General features: G+C 43.3%; 1 protein-coding gene across 6 annotated transcripts in view; it reads right to left on the bottom strand.

Moving 5' to 3' along the window:
• Positions 1-1,192: 1,192 nt before the first annotated feature.
• LOC129862380 (protein bicaudal D homolog 1-like) overlaps positions 1,193-17,951 on the bottom strand; it is a 79,503-nt gene continuing 62,744 nt past the window's right edge. For 2 of the 6 annotated variants that reach the window (XM_055933979.1, XM_055933981.1), the window contains exons 4-8: positions 15,233-15,385; positions 13,291-13,764; positions 9,844-11,007; positions 9,467-9,618; positions 4,510-7,936 (exon numbers count right to left, since the gene is read on the bottom strand). In XM_055933979.1, the coding sequence (XP_055789954.1) occupies positions 7,246-7,936; positions 9,467-9,618; positions 9,844-11,007; positions 13,291-13,764; positions 15,233-15,385 (2,634 nt within the window). In that variant the 3' untranslated portion in view covers positions 4,510-7,245. Of the gene's footprint in view, positions 1,889-4,196; positions 4,280-4,509; positions 7,937-9,466; positions 9,619-9,843; positions 11,008-12,846; positions 12,968-13,290; positions 13,765-15,232; positions 15,386-17,951 lie in introns of those variants that run through there. The other 4 variants (XM_055933980.1, XM_055933984.1, XM_055933983.1 and 1 more) reach the window with 4 other exon arrangements.

The raw sequence follows: 17,951 nt of genomic DNA, 5'->3' as shown, positions 1-17,951 counted from the left end.
ACGGGAATCAGGCAACTCAAACATTAGTTACCTCATCAACTCAAACACACGGTTTGTTCTGGGCTCTTCTTGCATTAATGTTTCAACTAGGTTAGCCAGATCATCAAAGCTTTATACAAATTGATCTGAAGGTGTAAGCGTGTGACTCACAAAATCGTTCCGATATCCTGGAAGACTTTGGTATTCATCCCTGTTCTCAGCCTGCTGGTTAGTGTCATGATATCATATCCGACAAAGCCATATAGATCTATACATGGCTCTGATAACCGGAAGAGAGATGCCTGGATGGAGATACCATCACAGTCATTGGATTCCACAGAGCATCCAGACAACTAATCTAAGTCATGTCCACTGTTATTTCTTCATTGCAAAGTCCTTATTGTGCTTGTAAAGAACAATGTTTGGAGGAGAAGGTAGTATACCTTTCGTTTGAATCTACAGTATTTCATTCATGCCCCAGAATGATATTTGATTACCGTAATTACCTTTGGGTTAGACATTAAACAAGCAATCTCTGACACAAACAACGCCATGTTTAAGAAGAGCGAATTCAAATGCCTTATTTAGACAGAAACATGATACTAGGGGGCCACAGCATTGGGGGATTGTGTTAAAACTAAACTGAGGAGGGGAGTCTTGTCACACAGATCAGGGTCGAGTCAACTTGTGCAATTCTAAAGGCCACATCCAGGCTTACTAACCCATACGTCACCTCCTCATCTCCTACCTTTAGTATCAGAGTGTCTATGTCAAATAAGATTTCACCTACATGACAAACATAATCAATCACCTCAGTAGTAGCTGTGGTAAATAAAAAAACGGATGTCAAAAATATAATCTTTGTCTTGCAAAAAAGTTGTATAAAAAAGTATCTCAAGTGTAGTGATGTTAGATTGGTAGTTAAAATCAAGACAGCCCACCTCATCAAACATTACCATTGTAATGCAATATCACTTCCATTCAATTAGTCTCTCCACAATGATATCAAATTCAATGTGTACTTCAACACTACCATGTAAAGACAGAAGCTATTACACATGTAGAGATGATCCTTACAAACTGATGCTTTTACATGGCTAATATTCTGTCTAGTCTGTTAGGCAAGTTTGTAAGCAACTCACATCACCAAAAGGAAACCTTGTTATTGACAGAAAATGTGATGCTAAACTTGTAGGATATAGACCATCCCATATTCAATTGGAAAAGAGTTCAAATGTTTTTATTTTTTTGACGATATCAATGAGAACATAACAGCCATAGTTTAGTGAATCAATCCTCATGACTTAAGTCTAAACACCACAGCAATAATACTCATTTTGAATTCCATTTTAAAGAATGACCAACAACGATCAAATGATATCACACGCAAATTAGAAGTAATAAATAAATGAACAAAACACAAATCAATAAATAACCAAGTCAGTTAAATAGATAATAAATAATCATATAGATACAATACATCGTTTAAGTCAATAATATTTGTTAGTCTGGCGTGTGCGCTGCAGTCCGGTCCTCCAGTCTATCTTTTCTGGACAGGATCTGACGTCATTCCAGCCCAACCAGTGAGGAGCACCACACTAAAGTTATACATCATCTTCTCTGTAACTCGACCAACCAGGAGAAAGTGTGGCCTGTGGAGGCGGGGCTTGCTGAGGGAACACAGAAGTGGGATGCCAGGTTGAGTGAGAAGGGAGACAGGAGTCCCTGGTGCTGTGTGTCTCCAGGAGGCCTGGGCCCATGGGTAGGGGCGCGCTGGCTAGATGCCCAGGGACCTGGGGGGTGATGCTGCTGGACCAGGCTGTTGAGGGGGTCCAGGGGGCCCCTGCTGCTGCTGGAGAGGGGTGGTGTCTGGTCCTCCTGGAGCGCTGTCACAATGTTCGGACTCGGACTGCGAGGAGGATGGGAGGGAGAAGAGAGTAGAGTGAAAGAGGACATGATAGCAGGGAATATAGTAAAAAGGACATGTATCCCAATGGTGCTATAAAGTGCTCAGAAATCAACAAACAAAAAAATGGGAGGGACCAAAACTGTTCCCAGAAACAACAGCGATAGAAATTGTTAAAATTTCAGGAAAGGTGAAGCACATTTAAAATATTTTGGGAGAACCGACTTGGTCAAACAACACTATGAATAAGAAAAGAAATAGACAGGACATTAGATTTGTCAGCAGTTACGTATTTGCCTGTAGTGAAGATTCAGAGGCAATGAGATACCTACTGTATGGGTGGGTTATAGAGGGCTGAGGTTGGGGACTGTAGTGAGATGAACTAGTTAGTTCTGTATGACTCGGATCTAGGACTGCATTAGTAGAATAAGCAGAGTATTACTGGTGGCAAAAGTGTCATGCAAAACCAATGCATTTGCCAACAGTAATATAGCCATTATCCTGCTCAATAGTACAAAACAGTTTCATGTGGCTAAGTTATAAAACCAACGCCTCACCCTTTTACTCCATGTGCTGTGAGTAAAAATACACAAGTCTTCACGTCTTAATGAGTTAGTTAATATTTTCTGTGTGTGTGTGTGAACTATTATACAGATACCCGTGATGAAATGTGTTTGATGAAACAACTATAGTTCATTCATTCATATCTGTGTCTTAAAGGTCCAATGCAGCCGTTATTATCTCAATATCAAATCATTTCTGGATAACCTTACTGTGACTGTTTTCAATTCAAATGGTCAGGAAGAACCAAGAAAAAAAACATTTCTCTGGGAGTAGTCTGAGTGGGGAGGGAAAACTAAAAACTAGCTTTATTGGCAGATGTTTGGAACTCTTTTTCTTATTGACGTATTAACTTATTTTCCGCCTGGTGATGTCACCAGGCAGGCCACAACGCCATCCCACCAAAACAGGCTGAAATTCCAGGTGGTATTTTCAAACAGCTCTTACACTAAAAGGGAATTTTATGATTTTCACAATTTCACAGTATTATTCCAACCTCATACTGTGGAAATATACATTGAGCTACAACAGTAATGGGACAGTGACACATGTTGTTTTGGCTCTGTACTCCAGCACTTTGGATTTGAAATGATACAATGACTATGGTTAAAGTACAGACTGTCAGCCTTACTTTTTGTACATAGTCCCCCCATTTTAGGAGACCAAAAATATTGGAACAAATTCACTAATATGTGTATTGAATTAGTCAAAAGTTTGGTATTTGGTCTCATATTCCTAGCACGCAATGACTACATCAAGCTTGTATCTTTACAAACTTGTTGGATGCATTTGCTATTTATTTTGGTTGTTTCAGATTATTTTGTGCCCAGTGTAAATGAATGGTAAATAATCTATTGTGTCATTTTAGAGTCACTTTTATTGTAAATAAGAATAGAATATTTTTCTAAATACTTCGACATTAATGTGGATAGTACCATGATTACGGATAATTCTGAATGACTCATGAATAATGATGAGTGAGAAAGTTACTGACGCACAAATATCATACCCCAAGACATGCTAACCTCTCACCTTTTCTGAGGGGGTATGATATTTGTCGGTCTGTAACTTTCTCACTCATCGTTATTCACGATTCATTCAGGTTTATCCATAATCATGGTAGCATTCACAACGTAGAAGTGTTTAGAAACATATTCAATTCTTATTTACAATAAAAGTGATTCCAAAATGACACAATACATTATTTACCATTAATTTCTATTGGGCACAAAATATTCTGAAACACAACCAAAACAAACAGCAAATGCATCCAACAAATGTGCAGAGTCACAAGCTTGATGTAGTCACTGTGTGCTTTGAATATGGGACCAAATACTTAACTTTACATTACTTTTATACACATAAGTGAATTTGTCCCAATACTTTTGGTTCCCTAAAATGGGGGGACAATGTACAAAAAGTGGTGTAATTCCTAAACGGTTCACCCGATATGGATGACAATACCCTCACATTAAAGCTGATAGTCTGCACAGTAACCTCATAGTCATTGTTGGATTTCAAATCTAAACTTTTGGAGTATAGAGCCAAAATAAGAAAAAAATGCTTCACTGTCCCAATAAGTGTGGAGGGCACTGTATATAAAGCACAGGAAATAATGTTTTTGATTACACTGGGCCTTTAAGAACCAGCCATGTGGGGCATGCTGTGTATATCCTGCAGGCCCAAGGCACAAGTAGTGCGAGTAAGAGAAGTGGAAAGAGATGTAGAGCTCAGGCCTCTGGGATGTTACCTGCAGGCTATGGAGGCTCTTAGTTGTGGGGAGAGTGACGATACTGAGGCAGAGGCAGCAGGCTGCTGACAATCTATGAGAAACTGATACATTAGACAGATATACAGAGAGGTGACAGTCAGAGTTAGTGGGACAGACAGACACACGGGTGGAAAAGACAGGAGGAAAGACTTGTCAGGGACAGATACACAGTGGCCTTGTCATGTAATAACTCAACATGTCTGAGGAGAGGACGTCAGTTGGGAAACATTCTGCTCTCTTTTGGAGTATAACATGAGAGCACATGGCATTATAATGTTTATGCTTTTAGCAATCTTTCTTGTAATCACTTTAATTTTATTGGAATATCACATTTTGGAAGTTAACATCTAACTGTAATACAGTCCATTTGAGTTAATACAATTTACGCATTCTTATGTTTTTGTTAATGATTTATTTGTCTAGAAAGTAAATGAATAATGCTTTCTACAGTCAGACATACAACAGAAGTTCATTTTGTGTGAGAATTGTTATTTATGTTTATATAAGAGTGACAAAGATAAAGAAAGAGAGAAAGAGAGAAAGAGAGAGAGAGAGAGAGGAGAGAGATGATGAGAGAGAGAGAGAGAGAGAGGGGGAGAGAGAGCTCTCTGTTCATTTTGCAAGGCCAATAATGGGCTTGTGCATCACTGAATGACTGCTCGTTATTTAAAACCAGCCTCATCTGACCCAACTGACAAGGCATTCCTCTATCCATCCCCCGAGGAGGATGGACAGCACTATTAACGTACAGGACACACACAAGGAAACACACAGACACACATAGAACATTTACGCAGTTTCAAATCCAGTCATGTATTTTTCTGTGCGGCACCAAAAGGAGACAAACAAACAAAAAGCAAACCACCATCATGGTGGCTGTCAGACTTAGTAATCAACTGCTGCTCATGTACAGCTATGGGCTAAAAACAAATCAGCATATTTAGATCAGATGAGTTATAATATCATACACAAATATAAGACATGAATGAACGAATGACCCTGCAGCCTTGGGTTAAATTTTTATAGAGTCAAAGTCCAACCAATGTTATGTCACAGGGATTGGAGCTGAATGTACATGAGCATTCTTCACCTCTTTTTGTGTCAATAAAAACATTTGACCACTGTAGGAGCCATAAGCCAATAACCACAGATAGGTCAGTGTGAGAAGTAACTGGTAGACACTGCTATCTGCTGGCACTACATGGCATGGGCATAGGGTTGATTTGGGGTGCTTTTCAAGGCGTGTTCTTTTCAGGGTGATGAGCGTAGTAGGGCTGGTTGTGTGGTTAGGGTATCATAGAGAGGAGGTCATACTGGTTTCCATGCTGCTCTGAATGGTTTATCTGCATTTAAACCATTTATATACTTTCTCTTAGATTGGACTGAGCAAAGTCACATGTATGCCACAACAAACATCTATCAACACTGACAGAAAAACCATGATAGATCATTCTCTCAGTTTCTGTCTCGCACACACACACACACTGTGTTTGCTATGTTTTCTATATTCATTATAGACTAAGGTCACAAGGAACAAGGAAGTCAAGCTATAGTGTACTTAGTATAATGTAGAGAAGGGACAATGGATTGTGGCACTGAATAGGGCTCTGAAATCAGGTAGAGCTTGGTCAGTCAGTGTATCTCTGTAGACACGTGGAAGGGACTTCTGTCAAATACGTTTTGCTCTAGAGATGTGGAAAATTGAAGATTAATATTATACAATGGCTTGAAAATGTTAATCAATCATGAGGAATACAAACTAGAATGATTCCTTGAAATCTTTCTCATAACATGAATAATAATATGATTTGCAGTGTTATCAAAATTGTTTAATTGATAGACTGTGTGTCAGAGGCTGCGTTTACACCACTAATTAGTCTTTTGACCAATTACATCAAATCTTTTGACGTCAGATATTTTTCAGAGCTGATCTGATTGGTCAAAAGACCAATGAGTGAAAAAAAGATCAGAGTTGGGCTGCCTGTGTAAACGAAGCCAGAGAAGTACTGTAAAGTGGCCTACATAGTAATGTACCGTAAAGAAATAGATACGGTTCCTTTGTATAATTTGCATCGCTGCCATCTTTGCTTAACAAAAGAAGATTCCCAGAGATTTAAACAAGGTTTAATATTTTCTGTGGCAAACATTCATAGGGATAGATCAGAGGAGGCTGGTGGGAGGAGCTATAGGAGGACAGGCTCATTGTAATGGCTGGAATGGAATCAATGGAGCAGTATCAAACACATCAAACATATAGAAACCACATGTTAGACTCAGTTCCATTCCAGACATTACAATGAGCCCGTCCTCCTGTAGCTCCTCCCACCAGCCTCTACTGGGACAGACTGAGGAATTCCAATGGCTATCAATGTGTTTCAGCTGTAACTGTGTAAATCAGCCACTGAGTGGCACCATGGGTCAATGAGGCTCACAGTACACATGGTAGCCCTACGCACAGTCTATAGATGGTTGGAAAAAGCAACGCATGTATTGATTACAAAGAGACTTTGATCATATGCATTGAATACAACAGGGAAAATCAATTGCCTAAGAATGTTAATAGCCATTGGGAAAATAATTAGGTTGTGTGATATGAGAAGTATGTGCCAAGGGTGGGAAATACAACATTGTGTTATAGCGCATCAAATATCTCCAAAATGTACAAGTATCCCCTCACACTATCTTAGCTCATTAAACACACCACATCCTCATACACTAAAATTCAACATTATTTTTCATTAGAACTTCACATTTCCTAGTATATTTCTCACATACAGTATATTTAATTTATTCTCTAAATCCCTTTATTTACAGAAATGGACAATAGCAACTGTGGTGCCTTAAGAGCCCAAAACTACAAACAGACTGTTGAGTATTGTCTGCAGATGGAACAAGCTCTGTTGGGCTCCTTCTCATAGCCAATCCCTGAGAAGAGTGTCACAGTACTGCATAGGCATAGGTCAACCTAGACACAGGGAACAGGAAACCAGTCTGTCCTCCTCTCTGTTTCCAACCCACCCCCCCGGACTCAGGGCTGGGGCATCTGGGAACTGTAGGAGCGAGGGACAGGGTTGCTGGGAGATGTGGCCAGAGCAGAGGGCCGAGGTGCGTCTTTTTGGGTACGAGTTCTCACCGACCCCGGCGACAAGTGTTGCCAAGTCTTGGGAATGGGTGAGCGGTAGGGAGACGCAGGGGCAGAGCTAGGAGAGTGCAGACCAGAGTCTCGACTGTTAACGAGTCGACAGAACTCTAAACTCAGCGACTCTGGGTCAATAATGAAGGTCTGAGTGCCTAGGGACCATTGGGGGTCACCCAGGGGAGGCAAGGAAGAGAACTGGGATGAGCCTCTGTCTGAGGACGACCAGGGGTTGGAGGACAGGGGCAGCTCCAGGGAGGGAGGGCTGCAGAGGGTCAGGGAGGTGTTGAAGGGGTGGGAGCTGGTGGAGGAAGGGCTGTGTATCATGGTAGGGCTGGGGGGAGCGGTGAGAGCGGCTCGTCGACTTACTTTGGGCGGGCTACTCTTGATCTTGGGCACCTTTGTGCCGCGGCCGCGGTCCCTGGCCTGCTCGTGGTCAAACTCCAGGTCCTCCAGGCGTTGGGTCAAGGCCAGCTTCTGCTGGATGGCCATGCGGAGCAGGGAGTTCAGGGTTTTCTTCTCATCCTCCGCCGCTGCCAGCTGTCTCTGCATCTCATCCAGCTGAGTCACGTACTCATCACACCTAGGAGAGAAAGAGAGAGTCAGCGAGAGCAAGAGACAGAGCGAGAGAGAGACAGAGCGAGAGAGAGACAGACCAAAGTTCTCAATTGGTACAAAATATATAGAGTACTGCACACACTACAATTACTTAGGTATAAAAATAAGCTCAACTGGACACCTTAATGATGCAGTGAATGAACTGAGAGAGAAAGCACGCAGGGCATTCTACGCCATTAAAAAGCAAATTCAAATTGAAATATCGATTCATATTTGGATAAAACTAATTGAATATGTAATTGAACCAATTGCACTTTATGGCAGCGAGGTGTGGGGTCCACTTGCAAAACAAGATTTCATCAAATGGGACAAACACCCCATTGAAACCCTGCATGCAGAGTTCTGTAAGATTCTCCTACATGCCCAGAGGAAAACTACAAACAATGCATGCATGGCAGAATTAGGCCAATATCCACTAATAATAAAAACTCAAAAAAGAGCAATTAAGTTTTGGAAACATCTCAAATACAGTGACCCCCTCTCATATCATTACCAAGCCCTGCAATGCCAAGTGCTGAGCAAAGAAAAGAGTCCCCTCATCCAGCTGGTCCTGGGGCTGAGTTCACAAACCTGTTCTACTAACACACTGAAGCCTCAGGACCAGATCATCCAATCAATCAGAATAAACCAAATTACAACACAGTCAAAACAAAACTACATTGCTTATTGGGAAACACAAGCACAAGCACAGAGCAAAATGCAGTGCTATCTGGCCCTAAATCGACAGTACACCGTGGCTAACTATTTGACTATGGTTACTGATCAAAACCTTAGAAAAACCTTGACAAAGTACAGGCTCAGTGAGCACAGCCTTGCCATTGAGAAGGGTAGACACAGGAAAACCTGGCTCCCTGTAGAGGAAAGGATGTGCAACCACTGCACAATAGCAGAACCTGAGACGGAGCTGCATTTCCTGACAAAATGTCAAAAATATAAAACAATTAGAGAGTGTCATTTCCCCAAATTTGAAACTCTTATTCAAGGTTTTAAAGACCTCTCTGATGAGGATAGGCTACCCGTCCTGTTGGGGGAGGACGCAGAGAGCTGTGGGTTGGCAGCGAACTACATTGCTGCCTGCCATAAGTTGAGGGACAGTGTCTGACAGACCAATCAACCTGCACATGTACTCTACTGTATGTTTATTGTTATTGTTGAATGTAAGGTTATTTTGACACTTAGTTATTGTTGTTACTGTTGTCCCGTTGACCATTTTGATTCTCATTTTTATATTGTAAATAAGCTTTGGCAATATGTACATTGTTACGTCATGCCAATAAAGCAAATTGAATTGAATTGAATTGAGAGAGAGACAGACAGAGAGAGAGAGACAGACAGACAGACAGACAGACAGACAGACAGAGAGTGAGAGACAGAGAGAGACTAAGAAATACCCTTGTGCAAGCCGGGAATACACTGAGATCAAACTCATCCTCTTTGCACAGTCTTACATATCTGTGTTGTAATTAGCTGCATGAGATCCCAGAACGCCCCTCACCTGGTGGCGAACATGGCCCTGAGAGAGGAGAAGGTGGCGGCGTCCTCCTTCAGAGCCTTCAGCTCGTTCCTCAGCTTCATCATAGTCTCTGTCACCATGCACTTCTCATTCTCATACTTGCTCTTTAGATTAGCCAGCGCCACCTCTGCAGTCTGGAATAGAGAGTGGGTTAAGTTCAATTCAAGATATCAGATTTTAAACATGTGGTTTCGACTTTATATCTCTACCAAAAAAAACAGGTCTAATGTAATGTTCTATTTAAAGGAACATTGATCAAACCTGTTAGAGAATGCTCAAAACAATGTGATGACATTCCCGGGTAGTGGCCTAGTCCCAGATCTGGAACCAGAGGTACTCAACCCTAGTGCTCTGCTCACCTGTTTGTTGGCTTTGAGCACCAGTCTGAGCGTGGCAATTTGCTCCCTCTTGGTGCTGAGGAGGGACTTGAGCTTGAGGATTTCCTCCATGCAGGCCTCCTTGTCCTTGTCGAACAAGGGGGCCAGCTCCCGGGCGGCTGCCCTCTGTCGAGACAGCTGGAGGGAGCGGTCCACGGCCCTCTGCAGGTGTTTGATCTGGTCCCTGATGATGGTGTTCAGGTTGTAGATGTTCATGGGCTCCTTACGCAGATCTCCACTTGCCTCGGGAGGCACGGGGGAGGAGGAGGAAGGGCCGTTGGTGCCGTTGATGACCGGGGAGCCCATGAGGGTGCGGGTTGGGCTCCCCTGGCTGCCTGGTGCTGGGGACTCCCTCCCTGTTTCCCCGTTGTCCACACTGGGGGGTTCTTTGGAGGGCGAGTCTATGGGGCTCCGTGGGGCATCGGAGAACCCTGCATTGATAGCGGAGAGGCGTCTAGCCAGGCGAGGGGAGAGGAGTGCCCGGGGGTCCTCAGAGCCCTTGAGGCTGCTGCTGCGGGTGTTACGGCTCTGGCGGTAGTAGTCCAGCATGACGCGGTTGGGCGTCTCATTGTTGCAGAGACACACGTGGTGGTAGAGCTGGGCCAGCTCCTCGCTGAATGTTACCAGCTCGTCCTGTGCTGTGTTCAGCATGCTGTGGCTCTCTGAGGCCACACCCGTCGCCGTCTTTAGTTCCGCCTCCAAACACGCCACCCTATCGTGGGAATCGTGGGAGCTCTGCTCCAGCCGGTTGACCTGCTCGTCCAGAGCCTGGACCTTCCCATCGCTGCTGCTCCACTCCTCCCCCTGGCCCTCCACACACTGGTTATAGTTCTCCTTCAGGGCTTTTAGCTCCGCCTTCAGGTCCATCACCTCGGTTACTGCCATCTTGTACTTACACTCCAGGATGTCCATCCCGTGGATGTCCACTTCGTAGTCGCGGTGACAGGGCGAGGGCGACCCGTTGGACTTCTCAGTCTCCTGAGCATCAGCCATCTCCTTGTCATTTTGGAGGTGCTTCATGACGTTGACACGCTCGGTGAGGCGTTGGACGTGCTCGTGTTGCTCCGTCAGGGCGCTCTGCATGTGCTGCAGCTGGGTCTGGGACTCCTGCAGGTTCATCAGGAGGCATGACTTCTCACGCTCCACCTATAGGTCGGGAGGACATACTGCAGGGTGAGGACCACTCAGACCAGACCAGCATTACCACAGACAGTTTAACGTATTTGTGATCAGTCATCATATCAGAGGAGCTAGTCAGCCATCCCCTATTGGCTGACTATTGGAAGAGGCCCAGGGAAACAAAGTAAAATGAATTATTGAAGAAAGTTTAGAAGCAGTCAAACAGCGAAACTTTCAATGAGTTCAGCAGTACAGTACGCTAGTCCCATAAATAACCCTGTCTGACTAGTGTGTGTGTGTGTGTGTGTGTGTGTGTGTGTGTGTGTGTGTGTGTGTGTGTGTGTGTGTGTGTGTGTGTGTGTGTGTGTGTGTGTGTGTGTAGGTTGCCATCTGGGACCTCATATTTGACCTATTAGAACTGCACCACAGGTGAGCTGAGAGATTTCCACTCCACTGCTGTGAAACCTGGCAAGAGATCACTTGAAAGAACAGAATATTGTGTCTTATAATTTTGTGTCTGTTCCTGTCCTCTGACCAGACAACACCCTATAAATACAAAGGTACTGCACAGTCCCAGGTTATCTACACGTCTCTACAGACAGAGATAAAGGTAAAACAATACAAAGCTCAATCTGTAAATTCTCACACAGAACTGATCCACTGATTTGTATGCATAGCCATAGCATCAGCAATCAGATATTTCATTTTTCACCCATTGAGAAAAAAAGAGGTTTGGGGGCCTCTCAGGAGATATATAACAGGAATTAGAATCTTGGTGGTTCGAGCCCTGAATGCTGATTGGCTGAACGCCATAGTATAGTATATCAGACCATATACCACGGGAATGACAAAACATGTCTTTTACTCTTGTAATTATGTTGATAACCAGTTTATAATAGCAATAAGGCACCTCGGAGGTTTGTGGTAAAAGGACAATATACCACGGCTAAGGGCTGTATCCAGGCACTCCGCAATGGCGTTGCAGATAAGAACAGCCCTTAGTCATGGAATATTGGCCATATATCACATCCCCCCGAGCCTTATTCCTTAATTATAAACCACTTTTATGTTTTAGTTTTATACCAAATGTTCATCTCGTATTTTATATGGTTACTATTGAGGTTAAATTGAGTGAGTTTAATGTAATGCTTGTTGGGAACAGATATAAATGACAGCACCGTGAGGATGACAAATTAAAGCAGCCCTCTACTGAAAGCAATTAAGATCCTGCTGTTGTCTACTTTAGGGATAATGGAACCGTGATTAATCCAAGAGGGGACATCCATTTATAGAGACATTCAAACCTCTACAGTAATACAGTTTGGATCCACAAATGTAATCATTCATTTCCCCACTGACCTGAGTAAGAAAAACAAGTAAGCTTTCTATTCATTGCTAGGCATTCTCTTAAACAGTGTGTGTGTTATCCCTCTGTACTGTTGTCTTGTAAGGGCTTCTATTCCTGTCCTCTGTCTCTAAGCAGCGTAGTAGTGCGGCAGTCTGTCTTTCTTTCTCTGCCTTCCTTCCACTCTCCTCTGGATCCTCCGCCCTGCGCTGCGCTGTCGGACACTAATCGCCTTGACAGGCCTCCCCATCCGGCACACGCCGTCCTCCTCCACTCCTACCGTTCTACTCTCCCCCTGCTATTGTTAATACATGTCCCCACAATCATCCAAATCAGCCCCCTATGGCCCTTCTGAGACAGAAGTCTTTTGAGTCCAAAACAGCTCTGAAACTAGTCATGTAAAGCCATTGGTAAATCATAATGAGCGTGGTCACAGACTCATGGTCTGTTAGAGAATAAAAGATGGATGACATCTGACAAGCTTTTTTGGGGGGGGGGTCTTGTTCTCAAAATGTCATCACCTTGTCATTGGTTGGCTGCAGGCTGCAGTAGTGTGATGAAAGGACGGTTGTTATCAGAGGGCCAGGTTGTTAGGTTGTCCAATGATGATGGTGAGACACTCCCATTCCTTAATGAAATGTGCTGTGGACAGAGGAGGTGATAACAGTCTCCTAATGCATTGGGTGTGTAAATCACTGGTTTTGTCTCTCTAACCACATTGATTTGCTCAGAGCAAATGAGGAAGGTGGTTGGATGAAGGATATTAAAATACTCCCTGGTAACAACAAGACCCAGGTACAACCTCCCTTGAACATTGTCACAACAATAACTTAGCCTGGTCCCAACAATAACTTAGCCTGGCAAGACAGGACAAAAGATCTGAGACCAGGCTAACAATCACTCAGCCATAGTAGTGAGAAGAACACATTATGTCTCTCAACTGTTCATCTAGACTAGAGACCCACCTGAAACAGCTGCTTTTTTACTTTCTGCATCTCAGACAGGTTGAGCTCGCTGAAGAGGTCAGACACAGGACCATGCAACCCCTCCCTGGGCAGCCGGTAGTCGCCGTTCATCGTAGCCAATCCCAGGTGTCCATTACAGTGGCCGTTGCTATCCTCATTCCCGTTGGCTCCATTATGCATGGCTGTACCATTACTCCCGACCTCTTCGGTGGCAAATTTAAGCCCGTCGACAGTGGCGGTGAGAGCCAGGTGGGCTCCGGCCCCGTACACACTGTCGCTGAGGGTGATGTGGTGGGCCAGCTCCTTCCTCAGGCTGTTCTTCTGCTCCCTCTCAATTTTCAGGGTGTCCAGAGCCTCTTCCAGCTGGGACTGAGAGATGTCCTTCAGACGCACAGCATCCTCCAGCTGGCTGTTCAGCAGCACCGTCTCCTCTTCCAGAACCTTGATCTCATGCTTCAGACCCTCATACTCCACCTGGTGGAGAGGGGGAGCAGGGGACAGGGGACAGACAGAGGACAGGAGGGAAAAGGGACACATAGATAGAGTAAAGGGGACACACATAGAGGACAGTCAGACAGAAAGGACACAAAGGACACAGAAAGAGGATAGGGTCAAGTAAAGTACATTGTAAGTAGGTTTAAGGTCAGATAAAAAAAATGACAAAAAAGTTCCTGTGCTTGTTGAATGTCCTTCCCTATAAGCATGCTGAAAGTCTGTTGTCAATTCAAAGCAAATTCAAAAATTATTGTCTTTCAAAATTTGGTCAGATATATAGTACTTGGATGTGTAGTGTCAGCGGATGTGTAGTGTCAGTGTCAGTTTGTTGCTGCCATGTCATGCCTAAGTTTGCTAATCTTGCCAATTAAACAATTATTAAAGTAGTTGGCAATATCAGTCGGTTTTGTGATGAATGAGCCATCTGATTCAATTAATGATTTTTACTATCATTCTTTGTAATTTATCTTGGTTTCATAGTGAAGTTTCTTCTTCTTTTTATTCAGTTTAGTCACATGATTTCTCAATTTGCAGTATGTTTGCCAATCGGTTATTTGCCATTCCTTTTGCCTCATCCCTCTAATCCCTCTCAACCATACCATTTTTCAATTCCTCATCAATCCACAGGGATTTAACCGTTCTTACAGTCATTTTCTTAAAGGGTGCATGCTTATTAGTAACTGGAATAAGCAATTTCACAAATGTGTCAAGTACAACGTCTGTTTGCTCCTCATTACACACCAACAAATATTCTTTACATCAACAACATAGGAATCGCTACAAAATGTATTGTATGACCTCTTATACACTATATTAGGCCCAGCCTTTGGAACTTTGTTTTTCCTAGATATGGCTACTATATTGTGATCACTACATCCGATGGATCTGGATACTGCTTTCAAGCACATTTCTGCAGCATTAATAAAGATGTGATCAATGCATGTTGATGATTTCATTACTGTGCTGTTTGTAGATAGTCTGGTTGGTTAACTGAGCCCTGAGCCATGTTGCAGGCACTGGTTGCAGTTTGAAGCTTTTTCTTGAGTGGGCAGCTTGATGAAAGCCAGTCAATATTTAAAATCACCCATAAAAAATACCTCTGTTGATATCACATACATTATCAGGCATTTCACACATGTTTTCCAGATACTGACTGTTAGCAGTTGGTGGTCTATAGCAGCTTCCCACAAGAATGGGCTTGTGGCAGATGAACCTGTAGCCATCTTACTTCAACAGTATTTAAAATGAGATCCTCTCTAATCTTTACAGGAATGTGGTTCTGAATATAAACAGTATCAAACAAATCAAACATTTGGAAACCACATGTTTGACTCCGTTCCATTAATTTCATTCCAGCCATTACAATGAGCCCGTCCACCTATAGCGTCCCCCACCAGCCTCCACTGGCGTGCAGTAAACCATCAAAAGTAATGGTGTTGATGCTGACCTGGTTCTGTTTGAGGGTGGACACTAGTTTTTGCAGGGTGATGTTCTCCTCCTCCAGCTCAGTGTAGTCCTGTAGGAGTCGCGCCTCTCTGAATTTATACTCCCTGATTTCCTCTCTCATTCTGCTCCGCTGCAGCTCCAGCATCTCATTACTCTGGGAAGGAAAGAGAAGGACTGTCGGGTCATAATCTGCAAGCAATTCAACAGATCAATATATACAGTGTCTTCAGAAAGTATTCAAACCCCTTGACTTATTCCACATTTTGAAAACAAGTAAAAACCCTTTTTGGCTAATGTATTGAAAATGAAATAGAGAAATATCTCATTTACTTAAGAATTCACACCCCAATACATGTTAGAATCACCGTTTGGCAACAATTACAGCAGTGAGTCTTTCTGGTTAAGTCTCTAAGAGCTTTGGACAGCTGTATTGTACAATAATTGCACATTATTCTTTAAAAAATTATTCAAGCTCTGTCAAGATGGTTGTTGATCATTGCTAGACAGCCATTTTCCAGTCAGGGGTGTGAATACTTAGTTGAAGTCGGAAGTTGACATACACCTTAGCTTTACACAATTCCTGACATTTAATCCTAGTAAAAAATTCCCTGCCTTAGGTTAGTTAGGATCACCACTTTATTTTAAGAATGTGAAATGTCAGAATAATAGAGAGAATTATTTATTTCAGCTTTTATTTCTTTCATCACATTCCCAGTGGGTCAGAAGTTTCCATACACTTAATAAGTATTTGGTAGCATTGCCTTTAAATTGTTTAACATGGGTCAAACGTTCAGGGTAGCCTTCCACAAGCTTCCCACAATATGTTTGCTGAATTTTGGCCCATTCCTCCTGACAGAGCTGATGTAACTGAGTCAGATTTGTAGGCCTCATTGCTCGCACACACTTTTTTAGTTCTGCCCACAAATTTTCTATAGGATTGAGGTCAGGGCTTTGTGATGGCCACTCCAATACCTTGACTTTGTTGTCCTTAAGCCATTTTGCCACAACTATGGAAGTATGCTTGGGGTCATTGTCCATTTGGAAGACCCATTTGCGACCAAGCTTTAACTTCCTGATTGATGTCTTGAGATGTTACTTCAATATATAAACATCATTTTCCTGCCTCATGATGCTATCTATTTTGTGAAGTGCACATCCCTCCTGCAGCAAAGCACCCCCACAACATGATGCTGCCACCCCCGTGCTTCACGGTTGGGATGGTGTTCTTCGGCTTGCAAGCCTCCCCCTGTCGATATAGGACTCGTTTTACTGTGGATATAGATACTTTTGTACCTGTTTCCTCCAGCATCTTCACAAGGTACTTTGCTCTTGTTCTGGGATTGATTTGCACTTTTCGCACCAAAGTACGTTCATCTCTAGGAGACAGAACGCGTCTCCTTCCTAAGCGGAATGACGGCTGCGTGGTCCCATGGAGTTTATACTTGCGTACTATTGTTTATACAGATGAATGTGGTACCTACAGGCGTTTGGAAATCGCTCCCAATGATGAACCAGACTTGTGGAGGTCTACAATTTTCTTCTTTCTGAGGTCTTGGCTGATTTATTTTGATTTTCCCATGATGTCAAGCAAAGAGGCACTGAGTTTGAAGGTAGGCCTTGAAATACATCCACAGGCACACCTCCAATTGACTCAAATGATGTAAATTAGCCTATCAGAAGCTTCTAAAGCCATGACATCATTTTCTGGAATTTCCCAAGCTGTTTAAAGGCACAGTCAACTTAGTGTATGTAAACTTCTGACCCACTGGAATTGTGATAGTGAATTATAAGTGACTGTAAACAACTGTAAACAATTGTTGGAAAAATTACTTGTGTCATGCACAAAGTAGATGTCCTAACCGACTTGCCAAAACTATAGTTTGTTAACAAGAAATGTGTGGAGTGGTTGAAAAATGAGTTTTAATGACTACAACTTAAGTGTATGTATGTAAACAACTTCAACTGTATACACCCCTTCAAATTAGTGGATTTGGCTATTTCAGCCACACCCATTGCTGACAGGTGTGTAAAATTGAGCACACAGCCATGCAATCGCTATAGACAAACACTGGCAGTAGAATGGCCTTACTGAAGAGCTCAGTGACTTACAATGTGACAACGTCATAGGATGCCACCTTTCCAACAAGTCAGTTCGTCAAATTTCTGCCCTGCTAGAGCTGCCCCGGTCAACTGAAAGTGCTGTTATTGTAAATTGGGAACGGCTAGGAGCAATGACGGCTCAGCTGGGAAGTGGTAGGCCACACAAGCTCACAGAACAGGACCGCCGAGTGCTGAAGCACTCAGTTGCAACACTCACTAACGAGTTCCAAACTGCCTCTGGAACTAACGTCAGCACAAGAACTATTCGTCGGGAGAAACAAGAAATGGGTTTCCATGGCCCAGCAGCCGCACACAAGCCTAAGATCACCATGCGCAGTGCCAAGCGTCGGCTACAGTGGTGTAAAGCTCGCCGCCATTGGACTCTGGAGCAGTGGAAACGTGTTCTCTGGAGTGATGAATCACGCTTCACCATCTGGCAGTCTAACGGACGATTATGGGTTTGGCGGATGCCAGGAGAATGCTACCTGCCCCAATGCACAGTGCCAACTGTAAAGTTTGGTGGAGGAGGAATAATTGTCTGGGGCTGTTTTTCGTGGTTTCGGTCTCAGCTCATTAGTTCCAGTGAAGGGAAATCTTAACGTAGAGTAGCCCTTCAGTAG

This window comes from Salvelinus fontinalis, chromosome 9 (assembly GCF_029448725.1).
Source record: "Salvelinus fontinalis isolate EN_2023a chromosome 9, ASM2944872v1, whole genome shotgun sequence".
Classification (NCBI taxonomy): domain Eukaryota; kingdom Metazoa; phylum Chordata; class Actinopteri; order Salmoniformes; family Salmonidae; genus Salvelinus; species Salvelinus fontinalis.
Note: the sequence above shows the minus strand (reverse complement) of the source record. Positions and strands in the feature narration are given on the sequence as shown.